Source organism: Neophocaena asiaeorientalis, unplaced genomic scaffold, assembly GCF_003031525.2.
Source record: "Neophocaena asiaeorientalis asiaeorientalis breed wild unplaced genomic scaffold, Neophocaena_asiaeorientalis_V1.1 scaffold415, whole genome shotgun sequence".
NCBI lineage: Eukaryota > Metazoa > Chordata > Mammalia > Artiodactyla > Phocoenidae > Neophocaena > Neophocaena asiaeorientalis.
The window spans coordinates 987,993-1,008,531 of NW_020174051.1; the positions used below are offsets into that span (position 1 = coordinate 987,993).

Consider the following 20,539-nt stretch of genomic DNA (forward strand, 5'->3'; position numbering starts at 1 on the left):
TGAAAAGTAGTAATGATGATCATGAAGAAATAACTGTGGGGCTTCCCTGGTGGCGCAGTGGTTGAGAGTCCGCCTGCCGGTGCAGGGGACGCGGGTTCGTGCCCCGGTCCGGGAGGATCCCACATACCGTGGAGCGGCTGGGCCCGTGAGCCATGGCCGCTGAGCCTGCGCATCCGGAGCCTGTGCTCCACAACGGGAGAGGCTACGACAGTGAGAGGCCCGCGTACCGCAAAAAAAAAAAAGAAAAGAAATAACTGTGTTTAGGCTAAGATTTGTCAGGAGTAATGGAATTTCACTTTTGCAGGTGAAGTGTTTGGGAATTAAGACCTCGCCTTCTTATACTTTCGCAGCTTAGGTGTTTATTGTTTGGAAGCTTATTTTTTAAGTCACTTAAAATGGGAGCCGTGTGTCTTTCAGCTCTAGAGCTCATTTTGTCCACCTTTCCTTCATTTGATTACTTGTCATTAAGATTCCATAACATCATCACCCTAGTCTCAGGAAACTGACAAGTCACAGAAAGAAGAGCCTCTGATGGCAGGGTTAACTCACAAGAGCTTTGCTGGGACCCCTGGGAGCCACAAGAATGCTCCAGGGTATAAATGGAGTATAATCTATAAAAATTTTGAGTCACTGTGTTGTACACCCGAAACTAATATAATATTGCAAATCAACTATACCTCAATAAAACAGAAATGTTCCAGGGGAGCATTGTGTTTTCCAAGGTGGAATTTTAGTAATTACAGAGAAATAGGAATAGCCGAAATTGTTAAGCTGTAGTAGTTAAATCCCAACATACAGGCTTTTAGAAAAGATTTTTAGATCTAATTAATCTTAGCATCAAGTATTCATACTTTTTTTTTTTCCCGCGGTACGCGGGCCTCTCACTGTTGTGGCCTTTCCTGTTGCGGAGCACAGGCTCCAGACGCACAGGCTCAGCAGCCATGGCTCACGGGCCTAGCGGCTCCGCAGCACGTGGGATCCTCCTGGACCGGGGCACAAACCCGTGTCCCCTGCATCGGCAGGCGGACTCTCAACCACCGCGCCACCAGTGAAGCCCTTAGTATTCATACTTTATAAACTAAATGAGAAACAATCCAATTATCCCATCCTAAATCTTGAAGAAAGACAGTAAAGCCAGCCCAGCATGCTTTTCCATCTTCTCCCCTCACTCAACAATCATCAACTTCTCCATCAGAAGGGGTTTAAGAATCAAGTTGTTACCTAGGGACTGTTTCTCACAGTGCGATGTGTACCCTGGTAGGTAAGAACTATTATTAATGCCACTGTGTTGATAGTTTCCACGTGAGAGGAGGGCATCCCTGTTTACCTAGGCGGGAGTCAGTCGATAGAGGGTAATTTACTTCATCAGAGTGAAAGTTCTGTCTCTGTCCCTATGCAAGAGATTTAGGGCTTCTCTCTGAAAGGAGCGCATGAAGAACAGCAGAGTAAGCCTCACGCTGTCTGGTTACACCATCTCTAAGACAACACACAGGTAACGAGGATCTCCGTGGTGGGCGTTTGCTCCACCTGGCAGGGTCTGCTGCATCTCCAGGGATAACAGTTTATCTGAAAGAGCTCAGTTAGTGCATCGGGATTTGAGAATACATAAGTCACCCTTCCATTCAAGACCCTTTCCCTCCTGTCCGTGAGTCCTCTCTCCTCTCCTTACCTTCTTAGTTTTGTCCTCACCAACCACGTCCATCTCATTAAGTATGGTGTTAAATAGCAAAGAACAGGTAAACACACAGGGCGAGGGCTACTCAGACATGCCTCCTCACTTACTCTCACATTCCAGTGGATCTCAGTTCCAAAGAGGTGCATTTGCTGTCACCAGTACAGGAGATATTCAGGTCAAGTTCTCGGCTCGTTTGCTGCCAGCCCACACCTATACAGTCAGCTGAATACCATGCTGACAGCCTGTGTAAAATACACATTTTAATATAATAACTAGGATATATTTTCTTGTTATGGTTCCACACAGGGTTGAAATATGCCATGTACTGCTTGCCTGTGCTTTTTGTTTTAAGTACAAGGCAAAAATTGGGCACACGCCTCCGAGTAACACCACTGTAAATAACGTGTACGTTGAAAGGAAATTGCGTTCCTTAAATCATAGGAACTGATAGACTGTTATGAAACACGTTTGCAGGGTTACTGTAATGACGTTTATCCTTAGTGTGACTTCAGAGTACTTCAGTGGAAAAGTCTGCAAGAAATAAATGACTGCCCCGAAGTTTAGGGACTCGGCATTTTTCATCTGAGGGAGCAAGGTTTAAGAAAACACTGAAATACGCACTTACCTACTCTCTGTTTTTCAGCATGCACATCTCTGAAAGCCAGCAAGAATTCTTCAGAATGCTGGATGAAAAAATTGAAAAGGTAAGAAGTAAAATTACATGTTTCAAGGGAAATATTGCCTCATGAGTTAGAGTAACGATATTCTGGTTTCTGTTACAAAGCTTTTCTTACAAGGGGATGGTTAGAGTTAAAACAAAGGTTCACACATCACAATGTGGCTAGGAGAATATTTACTGTATAACAGAGCTTCCCAGGATCCTGGGCTACCGTTGATCTTTCATTAAAGTGTGGAAAGTCAGGTAGAGACTGGTAAGAGCCTTTGCCTAGAAACAGAGCGTTGCTCTCTATCACTGTGTATTGTCTGCACCTGATGCCCTGCTCGGACCTCAGACTGCAAGCAAGGAGGTCCTTAGTACCTGTCTTCTACATACCCAATGTTGCTCTGAGTTATTGACAAATGTTGCAAACATGTTGCAATCAATACCTTCCCTCAGGGAAGTGGCCATGAGACAGGTAATATTTGCATTTTACAGATAAGGAAATTGAGGCTCATGCTTGAGTAACTTACCCAGGTTTGCAAGGCTAATAGCGGTCGTGCTAGAATTCCAGCCCACATCTGTCTGACTCCAAAGCAGAGTCTCCAGGTTGCTTCTCTAAAAGTGTGTGGTTTTTACAGTGACAGTAAGACACAAAGTTGATTCATGTGGAAATTTAACCCATACTTATGATCTCAGAGTGCCATATGAGAATTAACTGAATGAAGGGTTCAATATGGTAATCATTAAAGGCTTACGTGCTTAGAGAATTTAAATTTATCACTGCAGGGAGTGAATTTTAAATACTAAAGTTATACATCTGAGAATTATAATTTGAAAACCTTATTCTGAAGAAGAGTTAAATTCTAAATTCAGAACATATCACGACTATGCTTAAGGCATCACGGGCCAATTTTACCTTTGAAATTTTTCCACTTTAATTTTTACTTCTTTTTTTACTTTTTGTGGCCCTTGAGCATTTCTTCATGAATTCCTAGGTTATGTATATATCAGTCAATGGAAGATAGTGAAGGAGGTCTTAAATTCATCCGTACTTCAGTAACAGTCTCCTCTCTGAGGTGGACCTCTCCTGAAAGAATCATTATATAATCTTCTAATGCACCATTAAAAGACCAGCATATATTACCAATGTGAAAAATAGAAATGGGTAATGAACTAAAGTAATAGTTTAATCTATAGTGTTCCTTGGCTATGCTTACATTCTCATTTGAGTATTTTTTTTTTTTTTTTTTACTTTTAGTGAAATTTTAGCTTATGCATGACTTTTTAGATTGAAAACATCATCTAGGAATAATTACCAGGTTTCACATATTGGTTCAAAAGCTGTTCAACTTGCCAGTAACATTTTGTTTTCAGTAAAGAGAAGCATAAAAAGCAATATTTTGTTCCTACTGTAATGGTGAAGATCTTTTCTTTCTCTGGATTATTTCTCCTCCACTAGCTTTTTGGCAATAAAAATATTTGCTTAGTAGTCAGAGGTAGTCTGTAAAAATTGAGACCTGAATTGTAAGTTATCTTTTTAAACAACATTTACAGACCCTGACAAGGTGTTTTAAGTGATCTAATCTCTTTCTGGTGTGTTTCCATGATTGAAATTCTACCTCTTGTTACTCAAAACTGAAATTCATTGTTCCCATCTGAAATTCTACTTCCCTTCTTACTTTGCATCCAGGATGTAGACTGTGATGTGTTTAGCACAACAAAAGCAAAGTTTATAACTTGATCATTTATTGGATGGAACTTTCCTTGGACAAAGGAGCATTTGTAGATTCAGGATACAGTGTTCCCACTATATATTGAATACATTTATATTAAAAAATGAGCTGTTATATAATCTGTGATACGTGCCCAGTTACAAATTTCTAAGGGAATTTTGTATCTTCTCTGAACCAAACTTTCCTATTTCTGCTCTCTTACCTAAAGTTCATCCTTCTGAATTTTGTGAATATGCTATCCTATGTATCATCTAAACATTAAGCCTCCCCAAATTAAAATGTTCCTTTTTAATATATGTGTTCAGCTTAATATAGTCTTCACCATAGTTTATATAACCAAAATTGGAAGTTGGATTCTTATGAATCATTTTCCTGACTTTTTACCATTGCTAAATATTTCTTTGGTCCAACTAATATTTAGACAACCATAAATGCAATTCACATCTATTCTTTAGGTTATATAGGATTGATTTTAAAAAACTAAACTCAGAGCTTCATGGTGCAAATTGGAGTCATTCTGAGAGGCCTTGAGTTTTGAGATATAATCTTTCTCAGAAATGTCCAGGAATTCCTCTTTTCTTCCTTAAGTTGGTAAGAAGCAAAATTGAGTGAATCTGTAGAGATTTAAACCTGCCGTTCCTTGATTCATCCTTTGTATTTATTGAATGTCTACGGGGCATACTTTGATTTACCTTTCAACTCTCCTCTCCATACTAAGAGAAATCTCTGTTCTGTCTTTCTCAAGATATATGCAAACGTACCATTAGTGTAAGGAAACAAGGACTGCTAGGTGGTTTAATACTTACAGTGAAACTTAATGTGGACTACTCTAAATCAAAAGTGATCGTGGTGCCGAGCTGCAGTTTACTTTTGCACCACAGCTGGGCAAGCAGTTTTCTAAGAAGTTACTGGTGTCAAAGAAAAGCAAGTAGCAAAAATACATTAACAAAGTATTTAGCACTTTTGATGCTAAATTATTTAGCATCGTTTAATTATTTAGCATACCAGGTTATGCTGTGACTCAGGATAGAAAAACAGATAGGAACTAAGGGATACAGAATAAGTAGGAAAGAGTCCCTTGACTTGAGGAGCTCAGTTTTAAATGCAGATTTCTTTGAAAAGGTCATTATTTTACCAATGGAGGAGTCCTTCGTCCATCACCCCTTATACCATTATCACCGTGAGTCAGGTCCTCCTGTATTGAACGTAGGTGTTTCAGGGGTCAAGTGCTGAAACTTGAGGTCCGTGAACCAGGCAGTTGGGACATCCTTGGACACTTGACACCATTTCACTATGCTGGCGTGAAGAAAGCCAGGACACTGAGCTGCATCTGGAGATGACCACGAGAGAGATTTTTGTCAGGAGAGCAGTGAGAGTTCAAAAGAGCATTGTAAGCTCTGATCTACTTTTGCTTTTCCTTTTGGAGAGTAAAAAAATGCTGTGAAACAATGGGAGCACCTCATTTATCTTTACCTCATTATTTTTCACTTGGATACCTAACCATTATTCCATTACAATCTATAGTTGTTGTCCCTGACAGTTCACAGGCTCCTGAACTTTATGTGAAGTGATGACATTTGCCTAATTTTGCAGCTTAAAGAAAATGACAGTTTACTGCAGAGCAAGATAATGATTTTAAACTCTCGTCTTTCACTATATTTAGAGGAGAAAGAAGAGATCTAGATGATTAAAACTTGGCCCTGTGGAGAAGTTTCTGAATATCGTACCAAAGACAGATCACGTCAGATTTTAAGATATGCTTTCTACGGTATATTTGTGTACTTGTAAGAAGCAGAAAAAGTAAATACATTTTTTAAGTATCTGCATTAATACTGTCTTTCCCAGGCAAACGCAGGGATTTATATTTTGCTTTAGGAAGATGTAAGAACAGCTGACAACTGAGAAGTCTTTTGCTCTCTCAGAGAGAGCCCTGAATGTTAAATAAAGAATGTCTCAGTGCAATGCCAGTTGCATCTGGTTAGTTTTCCTTGTGAAAAGCATCTTAAGCTCTGTTGGGTCATGGGCATTTTTTTTGGAATGTTGTAAAAGTTAGAAAGACTCTCCCTATAAAACTGCACATGATATCATATACACAAAATTCTTAAGTAAAATTTTAGAGTTTTTTAACTGTCTGGAGCCTGTCCTTGGGCCCCAGGCAAAGAACCCGTGCATTTCACTTATGGGCTTTGCTCAGATCCAGGGCCCAACTATACCCATGAGCACCCACGAGTCTCGTCAGGGTCTGATCTTATCCATATGTATCTCTGACTGTAAAGAAAATTAGGAAACTAAGCACAGGTAACTCCAAGAAAACCCATTCTCCTTCCTTTCATCGCTCCCTTCTCCTCTTTGAGAATAGCTCATAGTACTTCACCCCCCGAGGGTGAGCCATCAGCGTGCCACCATGCCTCGCATATTCCTGTACGATTTTGAGACTCCACCTCTGCTGACTGGAATTATTCAATGTGACCTTTTGAGGAAATGTCTTAGAGCAGCGGATGGATTTAAAATCAGCTGATGTTAAAATATGTTTATCTGTAGACCTTTTACATCTGTTGAAAAATCATTTACACTTAGAAAATGTTTGGGTTCCTGAAGTGGCCTGATTTCCTTGGCCCCAGAACTAACCTAGTTGGTGAGAAACATGGTAAGTCTGCATTTATAAATTTATTTCAAGGGCTCCTTTTCTTAATATTATGTCAGATCAGTCTGAACTACGTTATGAATCAGTGTGTCAGAGATCCGAAGGTGTTTGCTTTTCATCTGGTAAAGAGAGTGACTTGTGTGTAATTATGAGCCATGATTTTTGGTTCTATATATAAACTCTTCCTGAAGTAGACTGTTTAACTGCAGAGCTGCTATAGAATCGAATATAATATTTGGCACCTGCGTTGATGATAGGTTTTACTTTCTGGTGGTGCGTTTACAGGTCTCCTCAGTGCCGCTAGTGATGAGAAACATGGGACTGTTGTATCAGATCCTGAAGAATGTCACCCAGCCTGCTCCATGTGTACAGAGGAAGTCATAGCATGTCCCTCCCACTAGCTTGTCAATTTCTGTAACAACCAGGGCCTTCAGCACTGGCAGAGAGATGCTCTTGCTGGCGCATGTGTTTTGGAACTGGGCTGGGCTGCCGTTATTCCATTAAACAGCTCCTTGCTCCATGGGAAACACAGCAGGGTCTTAATTTTGCTAATAACCAAACCCTTCTTTGTGACTCCTTCCCCTTCATCCCCCTGCCTTGCCTGCTCTCTCTCCTGTACGTACCTTTCCTCATTCGCTGGTCAAAGTAAAGCTGTAATTACAAGGGTAAGGCTGTGACTCAGCCCTGTTTTGTTTCTCTCCCTACCGCATAGCTTTATGCAGGTGACTTCTTAATAGTTACTATGATAACATTGGTGCAGGAGCCACTGGCGAAGTGCGTGCACACCGTGGACTTTGAGGATCCTAGCGTTCCCCAGCATTCCATGTAGCTACTAGTCATAGGCCGTGCAGCCAAGGAAAATAAAGGAGGCAGCAAGCCTAGAAGAATGCAACACACCCAGTCTCTGCTCACTTTCTTTTTTCTGGAGGGCTTGATTTTCAGAGAATTCTTGAGGTTCTATCAGCCTGGTGCCTTAGGGAGTAGCAAAGGAGAAGAGTCCAGGTTCCAGAACAGGGGAGTACATGAATACAAATAAAAACCATGCCATTTTTATGAATGCAGTGAGGCCGACAGTGCTCTGAACTCAACAGCAACCTGGGGCACAATCGGTGAATGGTGTCATTTTGCCATGGGTGTAGTACTTGGGCAAAAGAAGGTGGCCCAGGGTACCACTCAGAGCAGAGAGACAGTGATGCTGGCTTGTGTCGTTTTTTTTGTCTTGTTCCCATTCGGTTTCTCCTTCCCGTCCTCTTCCTGGGCTATCTGTTTCCCCTCCTCCCCACGGCCTTTCCACTCTTTGCGCTTAGCATCCAGGGGCATTGTTTTAGCCCTACAGAGGGCCCTTGGGGACAGAGGGTGCCAGCCTCTGTCACTGCTGATTTATTATTTAAGAATCTCTAAAAGAACTCGAAGCATTACATAGACGGTTCCCTAAGGATAAAAATTGGGTCTCTTTGTTTGCCTAGAACCTAGCACAGGGCCTGGGACAGAACAGAGGCTTAATAAATTTGTTGAATGAGTGAATAGGGCAAATAAGACCACTGGGCTTAGCAGAAGCAGAAGCACACGAAGGAAGGAGGTGTGATGGGGCAGACTCCTGTAGCAGAGGGCTCAGCGTGATAGGAGGGGCTCTTAACAGTTAGGAGCCCCATGGCAGGTATGTAGTAGGTACAGTGCCAAGAAACAGAACTGAGAAAAGTCAAGAAAAGAGGCAGCACGGAGCAAGTGAAAGAGCCTGTGCTTCAAACCCCAGGCAAATCCAAAGACCCACTTCAGTAGTAGCTGTGTGACCTCAGGCCAATTGTTTAACCTTTCTGATCCTCAGTTTCCTCACCAAAAAATTTGGATAGTAACACTGACTTGTCCGGGAAATTAAAGAAAATTCATGTAGAGTCTACAGCGGAGTGTTTGATGTGTTGTATGTGCTCTGTGATTGGTAGCTTTTATTTTGGTTGAAGTTGCCTGTATCCACATCATAAAGGCCATTTGTAGAGGAAGGATTTGGGGGAGGTGGTGACTGAAACTGAACATGCAGACCTTATCAGATTGAACCTTGCTTGAGCAAGTGCCTTCCTGTGGTATAGATGTCTCCTTGTAGACAGAGAATTAGAACAGGATATTTTCCGGTGTACTGGCCCACCTCCCTCCTGTGTGGTATAAACATGTTAAGGAATTAGATTCGTGTGAACATTTATAGAGCCATTAAATTACCCGTGCCAGCTTTTGAGCTGATTACAGAATGAGTCTGTGAGTCAGTGGCCCGGGTACAGCTGAATCCCTATCTGTATTTTTGCTGTTTGGAGGGTTCATTCTTTTTTAATTCTTGTGGGTTGCTTAAAACCTGCTTTTGCAAATATTCATTAATACTAGTCTTAAAATGTTTATAACAACAACACAAAGTTAGGAAAGGGGATCCCTAACAAGATCATTAAAGCAATAAGACTAACTTCTTTGATTCATTTAACAAGCTTATCTGGAATGTGTTCTCTGGACGCAGAGATGAGCCAGGGCCATGGAGCTGCACCGTGAGGAATTAGGAAATTGGGTCCTTGCCTTTAAGGGAGCTTCTAATCTAGCAGCATAAAGTTTCAGTTGGGAGGAACTTCAGAGAGTATCTTATCTGATTTACCCGCAACTTTCCAAACTCCCACTAAACAGAACCCTCTGTAGCAAAGAATGAGGCATGCCCCTTTATATCAATTGGGAAGGAATTATAAAACATATGTTTTGTACATTTCTTGAAATGTTTATTCTGATATATCTTGTTATTTGTGGGATACTTTTTCCTCTCTTTGAAATTCTGTGGAGAATTCCTAGAGAAAGCATTCTTGGGGCAGACACTTCTAGATTGCCCTCATTTTAATCCCATTTTTCTAAATAGAGTCAAAAGAGGAGTACCAAATACTTTAAACTCATATTCTCGAAATTGGTTGTTGGAGGTTTGGAGATGTTTAATCATATTCTGCCTCCCTTGTGGGTTGTTAACAAATTTAAAATAGACACAGAGAGTCAGGTGAGTATCATGGGTCAGTATCTATCTTATTAATAAGTCTCATAATTCCCAAATGCAGAGCTTCTAGTAAACTAAGTTTGGAATATATTTGCAATACTTAAAACATGAAAAGGATCTGTAGCCAGCATATATAAGGAAGTACTACTATTAATGCTAACCAATAAAAACCATCAATTAAAGTTATGAGTCTATATCCTTGAAATTCTCTTACATGTATGCAATAAAGTTCACTGAAGCATACATACTATGCTCAGTAGCAAAAAAAATGTTTTAAACCTGGAAGCAGTTTAAGTGCCTAGCACTAGAGGAATGAATAAATAAAATCCTTTATAGTCCCACAGTACAATATCATGCAGCAGTTAAAAGAAATGACCCAGACGCATATATATATATATCTATCCACAATTATAGATCTCAAATCATATTATTAAATGAATAGAGGAATAAGCAGAATGATAAAAAATTGTATGACACCATACAAATTAAAAAAACCATACACTGTTTTTAGATGGACATTCAACAAATATTTATTAAACACCAGTTATACATACACGTGTGCCTGCACACATTACTGTAGTACGTTTTTATATGATATATTTATGAATGGCATGTATTTATATCTGTTTTATACGTAAACATTCATATATAAGATGTATAGTTTATTTGGTATATTATGAATATGATACAATTATTAAAGTATCAAAATGATCATACCAAACCCATGATCATTGTTGTACCTGGGGATGGGGGAAGGGGAACGGGACTGGGATGGTAGTTTCATTTCTTCAGGGAGAGAGTGGCAGCTAGAAGCAATGTTATAAAATATTACTAGTTCTTATGCCTGTGATTGAAATGCAGTGCTTGTTACATTCATTATACTTTTCTGTATCTTTTAAATTTCTCAAAATTCAGAGAAGTCTATGAAAAGAGGAATATGTGTATGACGAAATGTCAGGTGGAAAACAAGCAGATTACACAGTGGTCACTGGCGTTGCTCACACCTTCCACTGCATCCACATATGTACAGTTTGGTGGAAGAAAACCTTCAGGAGGAACTAATACACGGGCACCAAGCCATGCTCTAAGTCACCTGAAGTTCTTCTGGGTTTTTGTTGTTGTTGTTTTGAATGATTGATTGATTGATTGATTGATGGCTGCATTGGGTCTTTGTTGCTGGCTTTCTCTAGTTGCGGCGAGCAGGGGCTACTCTTCCTTGCGGTGCATGGGCTTCTCATTGCGGTGGCTTCTCTTGTTGTGAAGCACAGGCTCTAGGTGCGCAGGCTTCAGTAGTTGTGGCACACAGGCTTCCGTAGTTGTGGCGCATGGGCGCTAGAGGGCAGGCTCAGTAGTTGTGGCACCTGGGCTTAGTTGATCCGCAGCATGTGGGATCTTCCTGGACCAGGGCTCGAACCTGTGTCCCCTGCATTGGCAGGCAGATTCTTAACCACTGCACTACCAAGGAAGCCCAGTGCTCCTGTTTTAATTTCATTTGAAACCGCTCCCATTTCCAAGGGCTCTGATAGTCATGGCCGCAGATGGAGTTGACCTCTATTCATTGCTGTTCTTATTGGCCAGTTGATCAAATGTGTGACAAGCCTTAATTTAATCAGAGCTTCATAACTTATTAGCCTAAACAGTCCCCACAAATTCAGTTAGTTCTGTTTGCCCAGCTTCTCTTATGTCCTCTGGGCCTCCCCCAGTTGTTATCCTCCCAAAGTGTTAATTCCCAGGAAAATGTATAAGATTCATCAGGCCAATAGAAACCTCAGGATCCATCATGAAATCCCACGGACCCTGCTTTTCTTCCTCTTTTTAGGGTGCAGCTTGCCCACCTTAGCCATGTCCTGGAAGAGGAAGGAAGCCAAACGGACATGTTCTCCCCAACCATGGGCCCAGGACACCCACTCCTCACTGCTCTCTGGGCCTTTTCTCCCTCATATCTAGCTAGTTCACTCTTCTGTGCCTTCTGCGGGCAGGGACATCCCGTCAGTAGCTGCAGTCCTCTCCCCGGCCAAATGCATGTGCTTCCTATTCTGAAAGCAAAGAAGAAGGAAAGGGAAGGTGAGCGCTGTGGTCCAGCAAACAGTGTTGCTCCTCTGTGTAGTCAAGAGGGAACATTCTCCCCTGTCTGGTAGGCTAGCCCATGGAGCATTAAGACGGGCAAACCCAGCATTCTCTACTCTCTCCACCTGTGACTGGGTGAGTCAGTCACCATCCATAAGGCCTTAGGGGGGTGGGAGGAGAGGGGATAAGGAGAGCCTGCTGGGTTCTCTAATCCAGCAAGAACGCTGATTCTCATCTGACTGTTCTCAGTTAAAAACTATAAGGAAAGGAGGTGTGTTCTTAGTCTCCCCAAACCTCCAGCCATGTTCAAAATAAATTCTAGGGTATAAGCAATTAGTTCAGAACAAAGAGCTCTAAAGAGTTTGTCTGGAAGGCACATCTTTGTCAAGAGGCATATAGATTGAAATCCCAGGCCTGCTAAAGCCATTGTCCTGAAGTAAGTGAGTCTTAGAGGAGACCCATGAAGCTTCATGTCCTAGAGGAAGTGAATCCTAGGGGAGACCCATGAGGCTCCAATCCACCAAGTGGGTTCTCCTGGCTTAGGGATGGTATTTAAATCTTAACTCTTATACCTGAGAATAGACTAATTTAAGACATCTCTTTGAATTAAGTCCATCAAATGACCTGGAAATCTTCTGCAAAGAATTACGCAAAATTTTATGGTGTATCTCTTTATCATTATAAGGAATCAGGTATAACAGGGAAATGTTTTATAAGATAATATCAAGTAAAATAAATAAAATTTAAACATTTGTTGTCTATCATAGGATTGAAACTATATAAAAATGACATACATACGGACAGAGATTTAAATGAAACTTGAAAACTTTCTAATTTATTAGCAAGACGGGGTTGTAAGAAAATTTTTTAATTTAATTTTGATTTTGATCGATGGTTTTTTGGTTTATAAGAACAATTTTATAAAACAACCTTTTGGAGAAGAACCCTGGCCCCATCTTGAGAGAAATGTCTCTCAAGGTGGAATTTATCTCTGCTGTGTGAGCTCTTAGGAAGAGGGCCCGAACCCGTGACAGAGTTAGCCTCTGAACCTACAGATGGTAATTGTATTTTCTGTGACAAAAGTGGACAGAATACAGCCCATGGGCCAAATCTAGCCTGCCAGACAAGAATAGTTTTTATGTGTTTAAATGGTTGGGGGAAACAAAAGGCCGAATAATATTTTCTGACATGTGAAAAATCATGTGAAATTCCAACTTAAGGGTCCACAAATAAAGTTTTGTTGGAACACAGCCATACTCGTTCTTTTACTTTTCTCTGTGGCTGCCTTCATGCTTATAGCTAGAGCTGAGTTGCAACAGAGACCCTTTAGAATGCAAAGCCTAAATTATTTACTCTTTGGTCCTTCACGGAGAAAGTCGCCAACCCTGCTCTAGGACATCAGATCAGTATGGCCCAGCGACATGGGCATCCTGCATTCTGTATCCCTGCTGTTTTTTTTTTTTTCTTTTCTTTTTTTGGCCTTGCCATGCGGTGGCTTGTGAGATCTTAGTTCCCCGACCAGGGATCGAACCTGTGCCCTCTACATTGGAAGCACAGGGTCTTAACCACTGGACCGCCAAGGAAGTCCCATCCCTGCTTTTCCCTGTCCTCCCTCCTGCTCGCCTCCTCGTGGGGAAAGGAGCATCATCGAAGTCATCTGAGTGCCAACGTCAGGCAAAGCAGGACCTTGAGAAATAGGTCCCTTGAAGCTTCTAAAATATCCTTTTTAGAAGGACAGAATCAGTAGAATGAGGATTTGGGTGTAATAAACACTTCTTGGGAGTTTTAAAGCTGTTTAGTCAATACATTCTCTCTTGGAAATGAAAAGGCCGGTATACTAGGGCTCTTGTCACTGTGGTTGTTATCGTGGTGATCATTCCTCTACGTGGTCAACAGAACAGTCAGAGGCTGTCATACCCCTACTGGTCATTACGAACGATTCCTTTTTCCAACTGAAATGATAATGCACAGGTCTAATTAGAATAAAGCTCATTAGAAACAGGCTTGGCCACTAATGCCTTGATTGATTTTTCTAATGAAACAAGCCAGGGGAGGAGACTTGAACAGCACCGCTAATTATTTTTGCTTTTCTTCGGCATTGCCTCAAAACTTGTTATAAATTGTTGTTGTGCTGTAACGAAAATGCTGCTGAAACACTCCCTGACTGAAGAGGCTCTGACACTTGCAGCCCCGAGGAAGCAGTGGAGGGCGCCTGACTCCTGGTCCACAGCCCTACAGAAGGAGGATTAAACAGCAGCCCCTGGGGGGTGTCCTTCATTTCACTTTTCCACCCTCTTCCCGCCTCTTCTTCATCATCTTTGTTCTGGATTCTGGCTGGTGGTTCACAGATGCTCAAGCTGTGGAATGCAGCTCTCGTGCCCCTGTATTCCTGGTTCGACAGAGTTTAAATGTTCAGGCTCCCATAGACACTTAGATCCGAGGTTGCCGCTGGATGGTGATACATGGAGGAAAAGTTTTGGCGAAAAAGATGTTAGGTGGGCAGAGAAGCAAGACGGCCCATCAAGTGTCTGTACCAAATACTGTTGGGATAATTGTGTTTCATTGATCAAGATGTTCTTTGGTGCCCAGAAAGCCAGACTGCCCCACAGTGCAGGGTAGAAGGCTACCAAGGAGGCTTGACTAAGTCAAGAAACAGACTCACTAAGCCCACAGTTAGGAAGAGAGAGGAGGAAGATGAATCATGTAAAGGAAGCAGACAGGTGGTAGGAGAATTCAAATAATGCACAGGTCAGAAACCTATGGAGCTTCCCAGTCATCCAGAGAGGCTCAGGAGAGGAGGGGGAAGTCTTCATTTGTCAGTTAGCCTGCTGTATGATGAGTATAACTGTATACACTTCCAGGCAGAAATAAGCCTTATTAAAAGCACACTTCTGTGGGCCACACAAGGATTCCATTGAGTGTCAAAAAGACAAAGAGGAGAGAGCAGTTCTCATGGGTTCCCTTACCCTGCTCCTCTCCACCCGGGTGCCCCTTCCCAATAAAGTCTTTTGCTTTATCAGCAAAAAAAAAAAGACAAAGGGGAATAAGAGACATGTTCTGTTCTGCCCCCTGTAGTAACGGAAGCAAACATTTTGGCTAAAATTACTTTTAATACGTGGTGGGACGGAAGGATGACTGAGAGGGGAAGAGACCAATTCTCCGTAGAGCTTTCACTTGAAATTATGATGTTGAACAAGATCGTAAGACTAAGTAGCCGCTAAGAGAAGTCTGGGGAGGAGGGAGTATGAGAGAAGAAAGCAATATATGTGGAAATGCAGGATGTACAAGAAGGATCTGCCAGTTTCGGACACAGTATATGACGGATCCTGTTGTTTTGTTCGTCTTTTATATGTTTTAACCATTTTTTCTTTGGGATATTAGATGGTTTTTTTCCATGCCTAATAAAAATGCTGCAATGAAAATATTTGTACACTTCTAAGAATTTTATAAAGATATAGTTTACATGCCATAAAATTTACTTATTTTATACGTACAATTCAATGATTTTTAGTAAACTTACCAAACTGCATGACCATCACCACATTCCAGTTTTAGAACATTTTCATCACATCAGTAAGATCCCTCCTGCCAGCATACAGCCAATCCCCTCTCCCATCTCCAGCCCCAGGGAATAAATGCATATATTTTTAAAAACATATATTTGGGAGTTTATCATTAATATTGATGTCTATGATTGCTATAATAAGGGTATGAACATTCTTATGACTCATAATACATATTACCAAATTACTTTCCAAAGCAGCCATACCACTTTACAAGGCTGCCAGTAGTGTATGAGAGCTGCATTTCATTGTACACTCCCAAGAATTGGGTATCGCTATTTTTAAATAATATCTAATTGTCTTCATTTGGATTTTTTTATTACTGAAGCAGACCATTTTTCTGTTTGTGTGTTTGCTGACTTTATTTGTTCTAAATGAATTTCCACTCTGTGCCCTTCCCTCTTGTTGAAATCCTCTTACATTAACTTTTTTTATTGATATGAGCTTCTCATGTAACCTGTCACTTACACATTGTATGCTGCAGGTATTTTTCCCATTGAGGTTTGCCTTTTTATTTTGTTTTATTCTTTTTCTTTTGGTATGCAAAGTTTCATTTTTACATGATGAAATATGTTCATCTTTTTATTTTCTACGTGATCTTTTTTATGCCTTTGAGGCTAAGAGTTATTTCCTTCTCCAGAGCTTTGACAGAAGCTCAGTTTTATGTTCTGTTTTGTATTATTATTAAGATTTAGCACATCATTTCTCTTGGAATCTGTCATTTCTGGTGACCTTCTTTGTCAAATGCTTAATTCTTACATATCTTAGACCATATTACCAGGATATCTTATTCTGTACTGGTGATGTTTTTGACGGCTTCACTTTAAAAAGAACATGAGAAAAGTGACACACATGCAAGGGAGTAAGACCTAGGTGGAAACCTCGTTATTCACAGGTAATGGACCGAAGGATGCTATCAGTCTGGGAAGACCTAGCCTCTGGTTACAAAGGCCCTGACCGTGCCATTCTGTGGGAGTTACAGAGAGGCAGGGTTTGGGCTCAGCTGTGAACAATTTCATGAGTAGCTGGAAAAGTATCTGACATGTTCCAGTCGTAAAGAGAAGGCTCCCTGCCTATAATATTGTCAGTGGAGGTCTGTTCTACATTAGATGCAAGGTAGGGGAGGAAGACCTCTGGGTCCCCTTCCAACTCCAAAATCTCAGAACTCTCTAGATACTGTTCCTCCTTCCGTTTATTCAGCAAATATTTATTGATCATCTAATATGTCGCCAGCACTAGTCTAAGTCCTAGGGATGCAGCAGTGCAGAAAACACTTTAAGCCCACTGGATGCATCTCTTCAAGGGGGAAGACAGCCAATAAAGGAATAAAGCAATACGTTAATGATGTCAGGTAATGATAAGTAATATAAATAAAAATGAAACAGAGTAAGAAGTGCTATTGTATATAAGGAGCTCAGGGAAGACAGTGAGGTGACATTTGAGCAGAGGTCTGGAAAATGTGAAGTGATGGATGGGATGAGGGCTGCGGGCAGGAGGAGCCAGCCAGGAAGTTGCAGGAAGGACAGGCATCCAGGCCCTGAGGTGCCAGCTTGTTTGAGGGCCTGGATGTAAATGAGTAATCCAGCGGTGGCCCAATTTCTCACATAGTTAATTAACAGTTGGATCTGTTGACCTCATTTTTAAATATCATCATAAGAGCTATAATTTATTAAGTACCATGTGCCAAGCTTTACCAAACACCTATGTGTATTACTCCTAAGTCTCCCAACAGCACTGCAAGTTAGGTCTTACTGTCCCCATTTTACAGATGGGGAAACTGGAGCTCACTGCTTCCTCTCTGGAACTTTCATCTTGTTCTAGTCTGCTCCATTGGGGAAATACTCAGTTCACAGCTGACTATTACATGCTTGAGGTGTATGTATTAGGCCAAATGCACACACATCTACAGAGAAGTACTAGAGACTCCTGTGATAAACTCACCCCTGAAACTGGACAGCCAGCCCTAGACTATCTGCCTGCGTAAACTTGAGGAGAAGAAGTATTGTAGGCACTTTGGAGGAATAATTCCTTTATTTGAAATCACTCTTTGGTCTGTTCCTCTTTAAACTAGCAGAATTAGGACAATGTCCTTTCCTTTGCCGCACCTTAATATTGCTAATTCTAAGCCTAGACATTTCAACAAACAAAAAAACCCTCACCCTAGAACCTCAGAAATGTATGAGTTGACATAAACTTCCAGTTTCCAAGAAAATAATGCAGACAGTTGAAGAGGGCATGGAAACTCTACAGAGTAGGGCTGTGGTCAGGGAAACTGGTAGGCAAAAAGCTCCTTGAGATTTTTTGAGTCTACACCAAAACGCCTCTGTGGTTCTTCATACGACCCTTCCTTGTCAGCATCCTCGTGCGTTTCCGTTCTTCCCACATGTGGGGTCTCGTGGGGACCTGGCTGTCTGTAGCTTTCAGTGTGTCCTTTGCACAAGGGTGGAATTGTGTCTAACAGTCCCTAATGCTGGCTGCACACAGTGTCTTTACAAAGACTTCCATTTTGTAGTCCCTTCAAGGGGAAAGGGCATGCTTTGGGCTAAGAGAATTGCTGTGTAGCTCCCAAACCCAGCTCACTCCCACTTCCTGCCGTCTGACAGCTGCAGGTTTTAAGGTTCTCTTTTTAGCATCGTTCTTTAAAAATTTCAATGAGACGTGAAGTCATATTATAGAAACAATCTCCCTATCTGGCCCAGTAGAGCCTGTGTGCAGGTGGGGCCCTTGTGATGCTGAGATGGGGCTGCTTCGGTACGTTTTCTTGGGTTCCCCTTAAAATGACACTGGCCGTATGGGAGCTCTTACTCTCCTTGTTTTTGATTTCCAAGTTTTCTGTTCGTAAAATAATTGCTTCTCAGAGCTGCTGACAGGGGATAATAACAAAAATAAAACTGATTTGAATTCAGTTATCAACTCACTACAGTCATAACAAAAGAGGCAAGGATTAGCCCTGTGTTCTGGGCTTCTCTGAGGTTTGCCCACAAGTAACAGGACGCAGGACTCCTACCTATTTTGCAGGGTTGGTGTGAGTAACCAATGAAATAGTGTCTGCAAAGCAGCTGATGCAATTTTCCTTCTTCTCATCGTAATGATAATAATTTCAGAGGAGCAAATGCTTGAGAAATGAAAGTTGCAGTTTGGGTTGACGCAGGGGGTTTACAACAGATTTGTCCCTCAAAAGAGGGCACTTTCTTTTTTTTTTATTGAATGATAGATTCTTTAAATTCTATAGTGCTTTACAGTTTTCAAAAGTTTCACACATATGTTTTCATATAATCCCATAATAACCCTGTTTTCCCTACCCCTCAAAAGAGGGCACTTCCTTATGGTAACAGTAAACTTGGAGGGTCTGTTTAACCCTATAACTCATTTACAGAGTTGGAGACACCGCTGTATCAGTGAGTGCACCAGTTCATGTGTGTGTCTGTCTGTCTGTCACTGCATCCAAGTTCTTCCTTGTGGATAAGATGCCCTCTGAACCCCAACATTGGCCACCTAGGCCTTTGCTTTGATTGAGGCTTCTTAAGAAGGGAAGGGATTGAGGTGTCTGCCATAGAAGCTTTATTTGAGCACATGGGGTTCTGGCCCGTCTGGGATGCAAGGCTGAGGTGGAAGGAAGGGCTCCCTGACACCTGCCAGAGTACACCTGGCAGAGAACGACAGTTCTCACCCACCCAACCGCCGTAAGGAAGGCGGTCCCTATTCTCCTGCCAGGGCCTGGACAAACAGGGGGTTTAATAGCAGTAGTAGTAATAATAGCAGCAGCTAATATTTATTGACCACCTGCTAGAAACGGTGTTTTTCCCATGTAATCCTGATCACAACCCTATGAAACAGAGACCATGATAATCCCCAGGAAACCAAAGCCCGAAGATTTGCCCAGTGTCTCACAACAGTGTGTGTGTCCACATATACACTGGAGAAGTCCTCTCCTTTCCTAACGTAAACTCCATGAGCCCACCTTTCCCCTCCAGCCAGACGCTCAGAGGCCACTCGCAGGTCTACTGTCTGAGCCCCATGAGTTGAGGATACGTGGAGAGCATCATCTGATATATTTCTGATGGGTTTGGATGTGTCCTGTTGCCCACAATGGAGAATAAACTCCCAACGGTCAGGGTCCACGAGGGTCTCCTTTCTAGCTCTCCAGCATGCGGCTCAAGGAGTGTCTCCTGGGCGGTCTGGGCCAAGGCAACAGCCAGCATCTGCTTGGACACTGTCACCAGGGAGGTGTCATTGGGGACACACTTCTCTTGTCAGGAAGATTGCTCACCCAGCTTCCCTGCCCAGGAGACTTTTCTTCGCAGCAAGTAAAATAAGCCTGGAGATGACACCAGGCTCAAAAACTCTGCAAGGAGCAGGGGTGAGAGTTGGCAAGGTGATAGCAGAAGAAACCAAAATCTGCTAATTGGTGAATCATTGAAAGAGAACACGCAGTCTGGGGCCGGTTAGCACGGGAATGGGCCACCCTCGTGCTTTTGCAGGCCCCGAAGACTTCTTGGTGTGGCAGCACTTTTTTATTGTCAGACACACGTGTACACGTGTGTACACACATACAGGTATAAAATTATGTGCCGGGCCCGATTTAATCACTTTACTACTATTGACTCACTTAACCTTCAGCAACCACGTGAAGTTGGTACTGTTGTTATCTTCGTTTTACAGATGGGGAAAGTGAGACACAGAGAGGTAACTTGATCAAAATCCCAGAGCTAGTGAGTCACAGAGCCAGGATGACTGCCCAGCCAGGTGGTACCGTCATGCATTAGAATGATGCTGAAATATTAGGAGAATGTGAGCTACTTCCAATATACAGATAACTGTGACAAAGAAACATGTCATACATTTGAGAAATAGCTGTATGCGAAATTATTATTTTCTTTATGTTTTAGATACTTTTAGTAACAAGTCCCAGTTATAAAGAAAATTTTATTTTTAAAGGAACTTTCCCCCCAGAATTGAAACAGGTAGTGTGTATTTAAAAAGAAAGAAGTCGGGGCTTCCCTGGTGGCGCAGTGGTTGAGAGTCCGCCTGCCGAGGCAGGGGACATGGGTTCGTGCCCCGGTCCAGGAAGATCCCACATGCCGTGGAGCGGCTGGGCCTGTGAGCCATGGCCGCTGAGCCTGTGTGTCCGGAGCCTGTGCTCTGCGGCGGGAGAGGCCACAACAGTGAGAGGCCTACGTACCGCA

The 20,539-nt window shown here is 42.1% G+C and overlaps 1 protein-coding gene across 1 annotated transcript in view; it reads left to right on the forward strand.

Annotated features, from left to right (window-relative positions):
• CUNH1orf21 (chromosome unknown C1orf21 homolog) overlaps positions 1–20,539 on the forward strand; it is a 222,227-nt gene that overhangs the window by 198,280 nt on the left and 3,408 nt on the right. The window contains exons 5-6 of the mRNA XM_024754205.1: positions 2,319–2,379; positions 6,647–6,716. Coding sequence (XP_024609973.1) covers positions 2,319–2,379; positions 6,647–6,716 — 131 coding nt within the window. The remainder of the gene's footprint in view (positions 1–2,318; positions 2,380–6,646; positions 6,717–20,539) is intronic.